Genomic DNA, 17308 nt, shown 5'->3' with positions numbered 1-17308 from the left:
AGTTAATCTGTTTTGATAAGAATAAAGCGGTATGTGTACTTTTTTTCCTTTTTCTCAAGTAATAGTCTATGCTGTTAGTGGTGAAGAGGAGACAGGTAGGGGTATGAGTCCCCAGCAGCATAAAGGTAGATGTTGGGACTGTCATTCCTTGGCTGTGGGGCTGGTTTGAGAGACATCCCGCAGCTCTGTTAGGAAGAATGCATGGAATTGAAGGAGGAGGAATGACCTTGCTTTTAAGACATTCATCTGGAACTGGGATGCTGGAAGCTGAATTCCCAGTGCTGGGACTGGCTTCCTTTGTGGTCTGCACTGTGTTGCTCTGGGGAAGTCTGTGCCACACAATGGAGCTCAGCACAGAGAGCCCTGGAGCTGACTCTAGGAGGTCTGCACCGCTGTACAACCAGCGGGACACTGTGTGGAGACTCGACCTCCTTCCCCAAAAATACAGCTGCACTAGTTCAAGCACTGCTTTGTGCTGTTGGGGTTGTGCTGCTTCCAGTTCCAGAGTTAGGATGGTTGTGACTTATTTGGGAATCTCTGTACCACACTCCATTACTGAACCCAGGAAGCACAGAGGTACTGAGAAACAAACACAGAGTTCACAGTGTTTTTGAACTGTCTGCGTGGTCTGGTTTTGGATTTCTTTTGTTTTGCACAAGCTTGTCCTAGTCACTCCACTGTCACGGACTTTCATTCCTTCTGTAGCACTGAAAACCAGCTCGAAGGAAAGCTTAATTTCAGCTGTTTCCCATGTCCATGTTGTTTTCCAAAACAGGTTGTGGTATCTCTTGGAGTTCAGCTGACCCCAATTGCCTTCTGGGTTCTGACCATGACCTCGGAGGAGGCAGCAGAGCCTGGTGCTCAGAACATGGTTGGTCACACACTGTTTCTGAAGGGCTGCTGCACAGGCTTACACGCAAAGCTACTTAACTCCCCTTTTCCAAGCAGCCACACAGGAGTGATGTTTACTGGGCTTTGTAAAGCACCCTGAGGGCCATGAATTAAAGGAGCTGTGCATATTCAAAGCAATATTTATCTGTTCTATCCAAAATGGAGAAGAAAATAGCTTTATTGTCTGCAGATTGAAAAATCTGCCTGCTGTGATGTTTATGACAGTAGGAAAGACAACTTGCTACATGCCTGAGAAAACACACACTGCCACTGACTTTGATTTCAATGGGGTGTAGGTGATGGGAGTAGTGCTGTGCCAGTGCTTACACTATCTGTCCTCCCCAGAGATGAGGAGCAGGGGTAACGGGAGTCCCCCCATCGTGTTATAGCAATTCATGGGGTCTCCAGCCCAGCTTGGAGGTTCAGCTCATGACTAAGATAAAGCCAGCTGGAGCACACAGATAAGTTATTGCTTTTTGTCCAAAGGAACATCAGCTGACACTTTCTTCTTGGAGTCTCTTGGCTCATAATATTTGGAAGATAAGATCTATCCAGTTAGAGGGGGTTGCATAAACTTCCTGTGAACTTTCATAGTTGATGATCAAAAGGAATCACAAAACATGTTGTCATTATTTATCTATTTATTTATCTATTTAGAAGTTCAAGGAGTGTATAATGCTATTGGTTGTGATTTTTTTTCCCCCACTAATATAAACAAGGTGATATCATACTGGATGCATGGCCTTAGGCCCACATTTTCCATTTTGAGTTTAAATTAAAAGCACTTTTGCTCTGGAAAGGCATTTTTTTCAGGGAGAAAAAAAATGCAGAAAATGCAACCACCACCCATATTCTGCTCCAGAAACCATCCCTGCCTTATTGAATATATCTTTCCATGTGTCCATTGCTTTGCAAGAAGATCCTCTTCCCTTTGTTAGCTTTGTATAGCCAGTGTAATGATAGAGATTGTTCCCAACAGCATCTTCCTTGTTCCACTACCTGAATGCAAGCACAGGAAGGGCTACTTTGCCAATGATTTGAAAAGTTCTCCTTCGAGTGGGGATTTGGTTTAAAAGATCTGTATTGCCATAATTTATGTGCTCTGAGAAGGATTCTGGCCCTCTGTTCCCATTAAGTCAAAGCTTTGCAGCACTTGCTCAGATTCACACAGATTGTCCTCCCAGAATTATATTCTTGTGTGTCCTGTTTCAGTGCAATTCTAGGTGTGAGGAGATCTGTTTTTTAAGTTGCCTTTTAGTCCCCTGTGCAGCGTCTTCTGTTGCAGGATGTGCACTGTGAACAGGGGCAACAGAAACTTGTCCTTTGGCTTTTACTTAAAAGAAACAGTAGTGAACTAAGACCAATTGAGATAATCTTGCGTTCATGTGAGGTCAAATCAGAAATCCTGTGGAATTTCAAGCAACTCATTGACATCTCTCCTGATATGGATAGTTCACAGAGGAAGCTTGCTTGTCTCATTTGCCTGTCTTCTTGGGACATAAATCCATGCTTGATGGGGAATTAGACAGTTAAAAATGGTATAGCAAGAGAGTAACACCTATAAAGGGCAAAATTTTTCTTCATTTTGTAGAGCCAGGACAAATAGTGTCTCCTTGGGGGCTTCTCCCCTCCATCAATTTTGATCCTACCTATTCCTGCCTTTCCTTATTGGGCATGTCTGGGATGCAGCCCAGCCATGCAAGGAAGGGTGTTGACTGGAGTGCAGATGGGTTGCAGACAGGGCTGGCTCTGGAGAGTTAGGAGCGGAAGGACTTATTTACACGAGGTTTCCACCTTTTGGTTATCCCTCTGGCTTGGCTTGTGCCTTGGCCTGGTGCCATCTGACTGACACGGTTTGTAGCACTGGGATGTTGAGGGCTGGCTGGATTGGCTGCCTGGGCCCAGAGCCAGTTTGTATGGCTTGTTTGGCTTTGCATTGCTTTTCTAGCAGGGTGAGCTGTAATATGTGTCTCCTGTCATGAATCAGGCCATAGGTATGGATAATTCTCAAACCAGGCATTTGCATGAGTTAATGCCACACTGTTCATGTTAAAGTTGTTTTATTAAGGAATTATTCAGCTTATTGCTCAGCAAATTTTCAACCTTATTAGTAGGTTTAGCATGGGGAATATGTCCCAGAATGACCAAACAATGTCTTAAAGCTTTAATTGCCAAATAAAAGCTCTTTCCATCTCTCTTTTCTGAAATATACAACATTACTAAACCGCCACTTTGGTAAAATATTGTAGCACATGTTTGGTGTATTTTTAAGTTCTTTTGAAGTCAATGTCTAAATGCTTTGTTGAATCAGGGCCTAAACCAATAATAGCCACAAAGTTAAGCCACTTCATTTCTGAATGAGTGTTTGCATAGGAGTCAAATGTGTGTCAGCTTCTTGTCATGATCCCCCGGGTACAGATATCCTCTGAGTTTTGCTGCATCACCTAGAAACTTTCTAAAATTGCTGTCTTGCACCTAGTTGAAATGTCAGGGTCAGAACCAAGTATGGCAGGCTTTCATTTGAAGAATGTGATCAAACTGAAACAGGGCCATAAAGGGATTCGCAGCATCTCAGAGTCACAGCTATGATTAGTCATTTCCTATATACATACTGTATATAAATATATATACACACACACACAGTGTGTATGCATACACACACTTTTTTTTTTTTTAATTCTTCCTGACTTAGTGAAACCAGTACCATGCTGCAAAATTGATCCTCATTGGACTATTAAAGAGGTCATGGAAACTTTTAATTCTCCTATTAGAAGAGAGCTGTGGATATACTATGAGTAATGGATGTGGTGCTGAAACGGGGGAAGAAATCAAGTCCATAGCTGACTGATCTTAGACTTACCCCTGTGCAGTCCCATTGTAACTGGGGGGCTCATATGTTGTGTCAACCCCTTTGCTGTTGTTTGCAAGGTCACAGTACACTTTTGTGCTGCTTGCTTTGATACCACAATTCTAGCAAAACACGCAAAGAAGCAAAATTGAAGTTAACATGCACTGAAGTCAGTGGAAGGTTTAATCACTTCAGTAAAAAAATGCTTTGGGAGTCAAAACAACTTGTGCCAGTTGCTTTACTGCTATACTCTTATACTATGATGTTGGAGTGTTAACTATAAAGGCAGCTGCTGTGACTGTTAGGTCAAAGAGCTCAGGGGTGTCATGGGACTGCTGCAGAGGGCATGGTGTCTGCTGTCCTGCATGTCATTGTCTTGTCCCACCTGGTAGTCACAGAAAGCCCTATGCAAAATTATTGAGTGTAGAGTCTCTAGAAGAAGAGTGAAGAACACAGTTTTTGTAGCGCATATGGGCTTCATGTTGTGAGCTGACTGGGGTCTTTTCCTGTATTTCCAAACCTTTGCAAGTCACTGCCTGGTGATGAGGAAGTGCTGCTCCCAAGCTCCCTGCCTCTCCCTGTGAGGTCAGCAGGATCTGCAGGCACTTGCAGCAGTATTGGGTTAAAAATACAGTGGGACAGGGTACTTAAGTTTCACTGTTTGTTGTTGTGTCTTAAATGACCGAATTTCAAACAAATCGTATCTGTTGACAACTCTGGAAGGATTGTCAGTAAATGTGATGACCTGAGAGGAAGACAAATAAGTTGGCCATCTTTTGTGGGAAAGGAAAGCAGACCTTTCTAAAGGCAGAAAGTTATTTAAGGAGAGGAGAAATCCTAAGTAATTTTAGAAATGTATTTTTATGCATAATTTAATTTTATTTAAAAAAGGCAAAGGAAAACGTTTCTGAAGTTGGTGTGGTGATTAATTTCCATTTACACCTACAAGAGATTAGTGCTGCTGTTGTGGGCAGCTTAGTCTGTAGCTCATCTCTGGCTTTGTCTTTTTAAATCTCCAAGTCGGTGTTGTGTTTTCACCTACTGAAACTGATAAAATTTTATGAGTCTTTTAGGAACAAGTCTGATTTTTGTTTCCCCTCCTGTTCCTGATGATGGCTGCCTGGTTTGGAAAGGATTCAGTAACCAATCTCAGATCACGCAGCTTGTGGGGAGAGCAGCTCATGTTTCCCTTTCCAGTCTCCAGGGCAGGGACACCAGGTGCGCCCTGGTGAGGACTCTCCCTGTGCACTCACCCTGCTCAGTGCATGCCCTCTCCTGCATGTGTCACGTGGCTGCTGCACCCTGTGCCTGTGGCCCTGGAGCATAGGAAGGAATGTGTTCAACCAGACAGAAATGGGAAGTGTATCGGAAATAAGAAACTAAACATCAGCTGTGTGTGAATAATGGGTTGTCTGTCTCCTGCAGGGGATGAGGGTATATGCTTTTAATGCCTTTTGATCGCAATGTAGCCATGACACTGTAATTAATGTAATATCAGCTGTTCCTCATGTCCTCAGTTTATGATCCCCAACTCTGCCCTGATCCTGTATTGTGTTCTGAGATATTGATGTGTTCAAATAAAAGCCCAGTGAGAAAAAAGTAAAGCATGGGAATGGTTCTTGTTTCACTGGGGTCAATCTGAGCAAAGTATGTCACCTTTTGGCAAGGAACAGATTAGCAGTGTATTCATGAGGCCTGGAACAGAAATGTGCTTGTCTGAGGGCTTGTGTGATAGTCACCTGTCCAAGACCAAAGCTCAGGTCATGGTTTTATTACTGTGCTTTGTTCCTACTTATTTGTGTATGCTTATTATATTTTAATGACCTCATTTGCTTTGCTTGGAACTTCAAACTGGAACTGAGTGTATATGTAACGCACTGAGCATATTCAATTTTGTGTAAGTGCTAGCTTGCCTGCTCCCCCAGACTCTTGCCATGTATGCAGCTGTGGCCACCCAATAAAGTGCCACAAAGACTTATGATAAACACTGGAGTGGGACCTGGTGCAGATGGTCTCATGCTACTAGTAGTGGGTCTATAGGAAATCTGAGACTGATCAGCCATTTTACTTGTCCATTGATAATTTTCCAGGTTTGTTTTTTTATTACTTCCATGTATTTGAACACTCCCTCTGCTGTGATGTAGAGTAAAACATTCCTTTCTTGAGAGGAAGTAAGCAGTTTCCCTCTTTCCCCAGTCACACTGCTGAAACTGTGCCCACTTGCAGCATGTGATGGCTTTACCTCAGTCATACACCAAAGGGAGCTTTTCAGGACAAAAACATGTCATAATTTTTCATATTTGGCTCTCATGGCTCCACTGAACTTTGCTGGTGGATTCATAAGGGAATTTAATATGAAATTGCAAACTTAGTGTGTGGTTCTTTCCTATCTAGGAACCATTTCATTTCAGCATCTTCTGGTTTCTTGACTGCTGAAGTTGCTCTTTTGTTTATTTATCTACCTATGAATAATCTGCACACAGTTTTTGGTACCAGTGTAAAAAGAGAGGTGATATAAGTGTACAGTCTCCTGGCAGCTCTGTTGCTCACAAATAGTAGGGTTTTCTGAAGTACAGTTAATAATGTGCCCCAGTGTATTTTATATCTAACAACAGCTATATGGAGAGATAGCCAAGATGTCTTATGGCAACATCTATCTCACTGTCTAGGTCTTTTTTTTTTTTTAAACTCGCCTTTGTTATCATGTTACAAACACAACCAGAAGAGTAATATGTTGGAACTCTTTAATCTCCTAGTGTATAAACTTTATGTTGATGATGTAATGTATATTTTCTTGAGTTCAACTTCCTAAATAACATATAAAGGATTCATATGCTAATTTTAACCTTTAAATGCAGGGATGGAATATCATTGCAGCATAATGAAGAGGCTGATAGAGAAAAAAGAAATTGATTTCCCATTTAGCATGGCATAGGCAGCTTCACAATTTTCTGCCCACTAGAGGGACTGTTGCTTGAACTGCTCATTGCAGAACCCAGAGTCACGCAGTCCCTTCAGTATCTTTTATGAACTTTTAAAACTTTGAATGACTGAGTCTGGTTAAATCCTCTCAAGCGTAAGTCTCCAAGGTATTTCTCAAAGTGTAAAAAAACTTTGGGCACAGTGCTCTTCTGTTGAGTCCGAATACTTTTTTTACTGATTTTCTTACTAAATGTTCTTTTTTTTATTTTTTTTTAGAAAATATTTTCGGTTCTCTTGATTTATCAGTCCAGACTTTCTTATATGACGTTGGTGGGGATTAATTTAGATCTTTTTTTTTTGTCAAGGAAAAAATGTTGTATGTCTTTATTTATGTTTGGAGTAAGTTTTGTTTTGCAACCATGGTGCCAGTGAATATGGTAAACTAATCATTTCTTGTATTCTCAAACGTCATTGAAATTAATTTCTCCTTTAACTGGGAGATAGCGAGTGTTGCATAAGACAGACTTAAACCTATAGTCAGTATGAGAAGAATTCAAGATGTATCTGTGCATTCTTGTTTAGCTGTTTGGGTTTTTTTTCTGTTTATTTGAGTTGCATGTTCCTGACCAGCCCATTTTTCTTAATTACAGAAACATGAAAGAATACAGGAAGTCCTGCATGACTGTGATGAATACCTGTGCTAATTAAGCCACTAGCTTGGGCCTGGGAGAACAGCAAGGTAAGCAGTCAGGCCATGCCAGCAGCATTGCTTGTAATCTGCGTGACTGTGTTTCGACAAAGCCTTAGTGCTTTCAGATATCAAATTCATAACAAGGCAGGCGAAGATAAACAGCCTGTAGGTTTGACTGCTATAGATGTACTTTTAGGTCAAAGCTTTGGTGAGAAAACATCTCTGTTTTCCTTCCAGAAGCGGGGCGGGGGTGGGGGAAAGTGCAAGTTCTGTGGTTGTTTTCCCTTTTTTAAAAGGTGATATCTCTAATATCAACAATCGATTCATGACCAAAGCTCAGCTTCCTGGGCTGACTCTAGGGAGTGGTTGGAGGAGGGGTGGAATGTTTCAAAAACTTAGCTGATGAAAAGGCATGCTGTTTTGTGGATGCCTTCCAGAATTGTTTAAATCTGTGTCTCTGTGTGTGTGTGTGTGTGTGTATGCGCGCGCGCTTATGAAAAGGGGGAGAGAGAGATCTCCATGACAACTGGCCTGGCCAGTCTGTGTTCTCTGCAATCATTTTAGCTGGAATCAGTGCTGCGAGAGGTCATATGAAGGAGCTATGGGAAGCACAGCAGGTATTAGACACTAAACGACTGGTTTTCTGATTGCCTCAGATAATAAGACAGTTTTATCTGGGAAATACAAATCTGAGAATGAAGTGGAAAGGGAAATACTCCAAATTTCAGGTAACAAAAATTGTCTTTTTAATCTTATGACCTCCCATTGTAAAGTTTGATGTTTTTTTGGCTGGTTGCTTGGTCTTGTTTGTTGTTTTTTTTTCACCTCTGTGGTGTTTACTCCCAGCCGAGTGTCGGAGGGAGCTTGGATTCCCTTGCTCTGGGGAATGATGTCATACAGCAACAGTTGGATTCTATTAGCCAGGGAAAGAGGAAACATCCTGCGTTTTTTTGTTTGGGGGGTGTAGCGGGGAAGAGAGTTACTTTGGCTCTTTATTGAATCTTGTGCAAAGTCTACAAGAAGTGTTAGAAAAGTTTATAACTAATTAAGTCCCAGAAAGTATTATTTAGAATCTAGACAGCATCAATCTTTAAAACCAATGCAATAATTACTTCTATATGCAAGAAAATCATTATGGAAGTGTTACAGAAATCAGAAGACATTTCTTTAATCTTGAATGCTCCTGTATGTATCTTTAATTAGAAAATCAATTACACTACAATTAGCAGAGGATTTGGAGCCGTGACTCACTTGGGATCCTTTAACAATTGTTTGGAGAATGTGCTGTTAAAGAGTTTCTTCTGGGTTGGGCTCTTTCTCGGACTGTTACTTCTGAGTAAATGATGCTGGCAGTGTAGTTCTTAATAAGGTTTTCAGTCATGGACTGTGTATTTCATAGCTTTTGTTCAGCCTTTTTGAGACAGACTAGTGGGTAAAGAAAGCAAAAAACCTCATAACTTCAGCAATTTGAAAGGGACTTTTCCTCCCCTCTTTCCTCAGAGACTTTTCCTAAGTGCTGTGTTAAACACTGTTAGGATAGCATGCAGAGGACTTTAAGCAGAAGAATATCTCATGATGGATGTACAGCTGCCATACTCTAGTGAAAAGACTTCATAATTTTATATAATCCTACTTCCTCAAACATCACAAAAGCAACCATAGTGAACAGACTAGGTCACCCCTGTGCTGTTTAAATCCCCTTCTAGCAGATGCTCATTTCTGTCTTTTATGCTGCTTTGTTCCCTTGTGTGAATTTCAGGCAAGATCCAAAGCTTGCTGGAGTCCATGGGAATTTTTCCGTCAACTTCAAAGGGCTTCGGATCAACCTCTGCCTGAGAACTTCCCAGCCCCTGTTTAAGTCTTTTGACTGCAGGACCAGGCCACAGGCTCTCCGTTTTCTTTCTTGAACTTTCCAAACAGAAGGTCTTTTGTGTTCCTCCAAACAATGCCAGGCGCTGCTGACTGGCTTCAGCGTGGCTGTTAACACACGCTGGAGATAATGGTGATGCTGATTTCCCCTTTCTCCTAATACCGTCCTGGAGGGGAAAGTGCAGTGAATGGAAATCTGATCCTTCTATCCCACCTCCCCTCCTCACAGATGGCTGTTGTTTACGGGTCCGTGAGTGTCTGTGTGTTGTTCCTTTCTTAAAGGGCAGTATTGGCTGTGCTTCAGGGGGATGTTCCAGGAAGACTCTGGGGAGAAAACGCAGTTAGAGCTGTGATGTGCCCTGAGGCACCCGTGCTGCAGCAGCAGGATGGCCTGGGCAGCACTGGCAGCTGGCGTGGGCAGCGCTGGCAGCTGTCATCTGCCAACTAAGGGCTCATCCAGCACTGTCTAATGCTTTGTGTCCCCCTCTTACCTACCGGAGTTGCCTTGTTTGATTCTATAGATAAATTACTGCTGTTAGTGAACATCAATAACCTGATTTGGAAAAAAAAATAGTTTCTCTCTGGTGGTTGGGAGCAGTTTAATCAGAAATCTTTGTGCCTTTCTTGACTAGAAATGAAATATCTATGGGGCTGCAGTGTTCATTTGAACCATCTCCCTCCTTACCAAGGAACACTGTGATGATTACACAAGTTTAAAGCTCATTTGTAGGAAAATGCTGTTAGTCCCTGAAATTTCTGAGACAGACAGACCTTGTGATTTTCAACATAATTGCTTTTAAGTGCTTACATTTTACAGATTATCAGCTTGGGAATCCTGAAAGATCTCTGCAAGGTGTTGTAAACTGGGCATTCCAAAGGCAACAGTGGGGTTTTGGTGTTTATCTGTTGTGTGGTGTGATGCAGCAGGAAGCCTGGTGAATTCTCTCCCAGAGTTTCTGGATGAGTGGCGTTCCCCTTAATAGTCTGTACTGTAGCAATTGCATGTTACTTTGAAAAGTGATACAAGGCATCCTTCCCATAGTCCTTTAAGATAATTTCCATATGTTGCAGCATTCTGAATGGTTCCAAATGAAGTTTTCATATGTTATATACTACATATATATTATATACTATATACCTTACTACTAGGAAATTAAACCCCAAAATCATAATAACATAATAATTTGTAACTACAGTTATAACAAGCTACCTCATAGCTGAGCTACTATGATTGGGCATAAACATAACCAGCAGCATATAGACATTGGGTTTTATATCTCAGGGAGTAAGCAATTCCAGAAGGCTGCTGGTATACCTATTGATGGAGGTGGAATTCTCACAGCTCTCTGTGCAGGTGTAGTGCCTCTGTGCTCAACACAGCACCCCTGGACAGATCCTTAGCTCAGCATTTACAGGCTGCCATAGTTGTCACTCTTTAAGTGCATTCATTTCTGTATCTCCAAGAAAGCTGCTCTGTGTCCCCTATGTCCACCATGTTTCTGCCAGTGGCTATATGTCCGCATTCTCTCTGTGGATAGTCAGTGGCTCTGAGATTTACAGAGATCAGAGTGGTTTTGGATGGGATTAGTTGCTTTCTGTCTCATTGTACTTAGAAGGAAAGTGAAGGGACAGAGTAGAAATCTTTTTTGTTCTCTCTTCTTGACCGTCTAATGGGTAATTTTTATATCTGAGGTATAATGTTTTTAATTGCTTGCTTTATCTGTATAAGATCTTCTTTTGTGTAACTCCTTGTACACCTCCTATCCATAGGCTGACAGAGTACGTTTCTCTGTTGTCTGTTGCAGTGAACTTCAGGTTAATTGCTACTTTGTCTTTATTACTTGGAAATACATTGCTTTGTGAATGAGTTGAGGCCATCTAGACTTTGTCTGTATCATTCAATACTTGTTTCTGTCCTTACTCCTTTCTCTTAATCCAGTCCTTTCTATGTTTCTTCTTTGGGAAAGTATCTGAGACACTGGAAAAATGCTGTAGTTTTCTCCATTTCTGCTGTTTTCTTTAAAGGTTGGGTGATCTTCAAAGCAGCTGGTGTTAGAGTTGTGAACAGATGTACCACTAAATTCTTGAACATGAGATCAGTATTCATCTGTAACCTTATGCTCACCATAGTTGGAATTAACTCATGGAAAACAATGCTGCATGTTTAGAAGAGCTGCTCATGAGGATGCTCAAAACTTTCCTGATGTTCTTTAAGTTCATTTCAATTCCATCAGTATGAATGACTTCTCAGTCGTTTCCTTTCATCTGCTGTTTTCTGTTTATGGTGACTGAGTGACTTCCCAAAGCGTAACATGGGACACACAAAGTTTTGTCCTGAGCAGCTCACACTGGATATGAGTCTGGCTACCTTTAATTATAGCAAGAACCTCAATGTGATGGCACTGTCACTGCAGTGAAGGCTTTCATTAATGCTAATCAGTGATCTGTCTTCTGCCTGCACATCTTTGACCCAGTTACTTTGCTGAACTTAACACAGTTGCTAGTGTGACACAAAGCAGACTCTTGGCGCAGCCCTGATCACAGAGCAGGGAGAGATCTGGCAACTTTCACACAAATCCATTATAATTAAGGCTTCCGGTGTGGGATTTAAACTACTTCTTTCTGTTAAAAGGCTGAGAGGCATTTTAAAGTATTTTTCAGGCTGAAAATGAACCTACTGGTGGTAGAGGCAAAGTCCCCTGGTGGTGGTAGCTGTAGCAGACCTGGAAGAAGCAGGTGTTGCTCTCATTCCTTCATCAAGCTTTGCAAAGATGCCTCCAACCCCAAGTGCTTTTTGAACAGAGCCTTCCAGTTGCTCCTTATTTTCATGTGACAACAGCAGAGTCCCCTAAGCAGGTACAGGAGTGTTGCACAGTTGCCTTTCCTCTAGTGCCAGCTTTTATTCTGAGTTCAAGCCTCATGTTGCATTAATCCTTTCTGCCCACTTGGAGCCAAACTGCTATAGACAAGGGGCTGTTCAAAAGAGTCCTGTCAGCCAGTGCTCCCCCCTGGAAGTTTTTTTCCCCCAACCTGTTGCAGTTTGATGACAAGATGATGAACTGGAGGCTAAAACTTCTGCCATTGGCAAGAGCACATTTTGGCACCCCCTGTGGAGCTGGCATCCAGAGGATACGAGCCATCAAATTATCTGTGCTCCTGGTCCAGCTGAGCCTGTTGGTTTATGACCAGAACATCCCTTCTGTCTTTAAAGCATACTCGAAAGTTAAAAGGCATCACTAAGCATTTATCGCATTTTGGGCATGCTGAGGACAGTTGGACAATTTTGACAGTACAAAACCTGCTCACTGCAATGCTGTTTCATGCCTTCTTGGTAGAAAGCAAAAAGCAATTTGAGAGCTGCAGCAGTATGGAAACGTTTGCAGCTGCACAATTCACATTCCCATGTTTCAGTCTCTCACAGGCTCATGCAGACCTTCTATTATTAGTTTTAAACGGAGAATAGCTGACAGCAGATTAATTTGAATGGCGTATTCCAGAGAGAGCTGTTTTATGACTGTCAAGAATGGCAAGCCAAGGAAATACCAACTGAAGTTACAAAAAGAAGTCTCTGATGTGGAGCACAATCATGTTTATCCAAAAGATTTGTAGGGGACAAAACATCTTCATACCACCCTGCTGTTGACATGTTCAAACCTGTGCTGGGGAGGTGAGAAGCTGAACAGCTCAGCCGGTTTTGTATTCATAGCCTAGCAGTTTCTGGGAGAGCTCCCTGGGGGTTTCCTGGCATGTTGTCTTAGGGAAGGGGATGTATTTCAACTCAGTCTTTAGAAACCTACTTAAAAATAATTTCAAATGAGTCACTCTGGAGTTGGTTTTTGGAGAAGAATCAAGTTGGTTTCAGAGGGAAGAGTGAAAATAAAACCACTTTTGGACAATGGAGATGCTTTATGTAATCAGCTGATGCTCTGGATTAGAGGTGCTCTGCTGTGCATCAGGCTGGGTTCCACTGTTATACTGACCCTGCTGCAGTCGTGCTTGGGCAGCAAATTGGCGTTTGGGAATTTATCAAGACCTATGAGCTCACATTGGTTTTTCGGTGCTCTTTTTATTAGCAGCAGCACATGACAGTAGGTTGTAAGTTGAGCAACATCACCCTGGGATATGTGCAGGTGGCTGCCTGGTCAACCCTTTCTTTCCTGTGGAAAACACTGCCCTTGTGCCACCTCTAAACAAGCAAGACCCTACTGCCAACCTGGGCAGCTGAGAGACAATTCTTCCCTGACCTGAGGCTTTAGTGAAGAATAAGAGCCAGTCCTGTCCCTGGAGCTGCATAAGATGATCCATGTAGGTCTTGTGTCTCTTACAGCAGCAAACCTCTGCCATGACGCAGTAATGTCACTTGCTCTGGTGGGACTGTTCCCTCTGTTTCTTCTTGAGAGGCTCTAGTGTGGCAAGGGTCATAAAAAGTGAGAGTGAAGAGAGGCGTAAGGCAAGAAGGCTAAACTGCCCTGGTCACCCTGGGCTGAGAGGAGATTGTGGGTTTTTTTTGTGCAGAGAACTTCTGTCCTTAAGGGCAATTGGATGATCAGCTGGGCAGGAACACTGTTCCCTTGAGTCAGGTCAGAGCTGCTGTCAAGGCACAGAGGACATGCAGAGCTGACGTCCTTGCAGACCCTGCCTGTTGTCATGTGCTGCCTCTGTCCTCCTCTTCCTCACTTTAGTGTATATGGAGACAGGGGAAAATGGTGGTATTGAGAGTGAAGCTATTTCACCTGCATCCAGCAGTTGAGCCCAGGAGCCTTTTTCAACATAAGTCTCCCTGGAAACAAGGTTTGTTTAATGTAGAGGTTGCATGAAGGCAAAGGTTGAACCCTTTTGCATGTAGAAACACTCTCTTCATGGTCATATGTTTTGAGCTCCTTATGTGTAGTGAGAGGGCTGCTACACAAGCTGGCTGTTTAGAACAGGTTATACTCTCTTCTGTGCCAGTCTCAGTGGGTAGTGTAATATACTGTTAAATTTGATATGGGTGTTAAGATCTGCTTTCCTCTGCTATGGAAACATTATCCAGGTTTCTGCTGAAACACATCAAGAGCTAAGGTCCTTGCTGCAATTTATTTACTAGTGGCTAATGTGCATGGACAGTAGAAAACAAATGTAAACCTGACTCAGTGCTGTGTGCTACAACAGCACAGAAGGCTTCCTGGGATATATAACCATCTGGAAGAACAGGGCATCTAAGAGGCAGCCTGAGGTCTGCAGTTGCAGGACCTTGTCAGCAGTTTCCAGCACAGTTCCTGTGCCTGTGGCACTGATGGCTCTGTTCTAAAAGTATGGCAAGATCCTCAGGTAGGGGAAGGCAGTGGAGTTATGCTAAAGGTTTCCATGTTTTTTCTGGAAAATCTATGCAGTTTGTGTCCTTGATAGGCCAGACTGATTTCAAAGTGACCATTTATCCAGAGATTTGGCTGCTCTGGTCAGACCGTGTGAAGTCCTGAAATCCTGAACTGACCACATTCCTGTTTCTCCAGCTCAGGTATATTTCCATGTGCAAACCCAGGCTGCATTAGATGAAGCCCTCTTGTGCATCAGCCTCTAGCTCAGTTGTATCAGGTGTGTAATGTCATTTTGGCCACTACTGGTGTGATATATGACTTTTCTTACAGTAGTAATGAATGTGGGCTTCCTGTCCTCTGAGATCTGGCATCACATGGGTCCCAGGGACATGGTGACAGGATAGAGTCCAAAATGAACTGCCACTGGTTCCTAAGAAGGATGAATGCTCACTATCTGTATTGGTGCTAAATGATACACTGGCATCTGGAAGTGTTAAAATGTTTACTATTAGAAAATGATTTGTCATGAGAAAAGGAGTAACCTGTTGCTTGCAGTGAGGGAACAGTCACCTGCTCCTTAGTCTGGGTAAAAAAGATAAATGCTAGGAAATAGTTGGAGAAATGATGCAGAAGAAAAGCCAGCTGGTTATCTGTGAAAGAGGTAAGGAAGACATCTTAAAAGGTAGTTATTCTTCTGGATGAGAGGTTGGCTTCCTACAAGGTGGGCAGAAGAGGATCAAAGTCAAAACCCAGGCTTCGGACTCAGCTTGTCCTTTCAACACTTATTTCAAGATTTGCTTGTGATCAGATTTGAAACAAGCAAACCAACTGACCCATCATTGTAGACTGGGAATCTTATAAAATAATTTCTCAGTGTGATGGATGCATGATGTTCCCAAAACAAAAGATTCCAGGACACTTGTGGCTGCAGAGCAACACTGAGATCCTGCTGGGCTGTGTCACTGCTGCCCACTACTGAAAAGGAGGAGCAACTGTCGCTTGGACAGATTGCCCTTGTGACAGTGGCCCATTAACGGTTGTCACATCATTTATGTTTCCATGACAGCCTCAGGTCTGACAAATGTGGCAAAGCTGTGTTTTATCAGCAGATCCCTCAGCAAATCCCCTGTGGGCCCCAGTCAGGAAGGCATATGGATAAGGAAAGAAAATTATTCTTCCTGCTCTTTGTAACTGATTGATTCTGCTCTTTGTATGTGAAGCAGCCAGCTATGACTAGTTGCATTTCTCTGTAATTTGCAGTGTCTCCTATATGGGCATGAACCAGTACTGAATTGATAGATTTTCCACTTGTTAAGAAGTTTATTCTTTGTTTTGCTAAAGGTCATATTGAAGTTTTGGGGAATCAAAGCACCAGTGTTCTTCTACAGGGCAGACTTGGGCACCCTTGGATCACAATGGCTTTTTTTTGGACGAGTTATGGAGATTCAGATAGGTAACTTGGCCAGAGCTGAAATCCTGGGGTAGGAAGTGAGATTTGTTCTTTTGCAGTTGTTCAAAAAATAAAGTGCAGGAGCTAATTATTAAATTCAACTAAAATCTCCCTCAGTGAACACTACAAGAGGCAGCAGTCTGCAACTGTTTATCTGTAGGATATCTTTTATGCCAAATCACACTCCTTCATAAAACAAGGAAAAAAGGCTAAAATTACAGACATGCAGAGCTATCTTTCTATCATGAACATACCAATCTTGAAATCTAGAAGGATCTGTAATGCAAGTATTTGTCCCTTTTATTCAGGGAACATAAAAGAGGGGGAAAAGTAGTTGTATAAATAAGATAAAATGACATAAGAAATGAAAAGGAGGAGGGCTTCACAGCTTTTTGAAGTACAACATGATTGCCCTTTCCTGAATAGAATCAGATCTGCTTACAAGCATTCAGTCCATCTCTGTGGGGAATTGCAAACAGGATGCAGCTTTGCTAATATTGGCAGGTACTGGAGTTCTTTTTAACTGAAGTGGTAGCCCCTGGGGCTCTGTATCAGAAGGTTGTGAGTTGAATCCTGGTGCTACATGCTGCTCTTGTGCAGTAGCTGGTAGCTCTGTGTTGCATGTACAATATATATACCTATGAATGAGTGCTCGTGTTGGTCGTCTGTATTAGCAGACTCCAACTTGTAAAACTGTCAATAGAAACATTTCATCTTGTGGTAGAAACAGTTGTTTGGAAGATCCTAACTTCGCTCAAGAGAAGTTTCCAAGGCAGTAAAGGCAAACTTCCCTGCTTCAAGTCTATGTTCTGGCATGAGCCATCTCATGTGACTGCAGCAAGCCAGTACTTCGTAGTACAGGCAGTACTGAGTAATGAAATTTCCAGTATTATCTCTGAGAATTGTGTCATTCCAAACTCAAAGGTGATGACTGACTGAAACACAAATAGGCAAATATATTTAAAAAACCCAACACAACGGTGTGGTAAATGTAATAATTATTTATACAGTTACTGCTGTAAATTAAGTCAATGCTTTTTCAACCATTGATGGAAATTCTAGACAAAGCTACCAAGTGAAACATGTAATCCTATTTTATAGCTTGTGTCTGCTAGGTGCAGAGCAGGAAGCTGAGTAAAAAGGAGTCAGGATATGTCTCAGAAAGACAAAATTTGTATTAATAGCAAATATCTACTCTTCTGATCTCCATGTGACAGTTGAATCTGGAGAATCAGCAAGTGGATATAGGACTATTGCTGCAGCCAGGGGTTTGGCTACTTAGGCCCTGGAACTTGCTTTGAGAAACTTGGTCTAAGTTTAGCTCAGGTATTAGGAAGAAG

General features: G+C 42.2%; 1 protein-coding gene across 7 annotated transcripts in view; it reads left to right on the top strand.

Moving 5' to 3' along the window:
• The window catches only part of DENND2B (DENN domain containing 2B), a 167372-nt gene that overhangs the window by 30291 nt on the left and 119773 nt on the right, over nucleotides 1-17308 (top strand). For 3 of the 7 annotated variants that reach the window (XM_071558926.1, XM_071558928.1, XM_071558927.1), the window contains exon 2: nucleotides 7312-7400. Coding sequence is in view for 2 of the 7 variants with exons in the window: in XM_071558924.1 (XP_071415025.1) it covers nucleotides 9451-9467 (17 nt within the window). In the remaining 5 variants the exon portion in view is untranslated. Of the gene's footprint in view, nucleotides 1-7311; nucleotides 7401-7932; nucleotides 8081-9446; nucleotides 9468-17308 lie in introns of those variants that run through there. The other 4 variants (XM_071558929.1, XM_071558930.1, XM_071558924.1 and 1 more) reach the window with 4 other exon arrangements.

This window comes from Pithys albifrons, chromosome 6, assembly GCF_047495875.1.
Source record: "Pithys albifrons albifrons isolate INPA30051 chromosome 6, PitAlb_v1, whole genome shotgun sequence".
In the NCBI taxonomy this organism is placed as follows: domain Eukaryota; kingdom Metazoa; phylum Chordata; class Aves; order Passeriformes; family Thamnophilidae; genus Pithys; species Pithys albifrons.
Note: the sequence above shows the minus strand (reverse complement) of the source record. Positions and strands in the feature narration are given on the sequence as shown.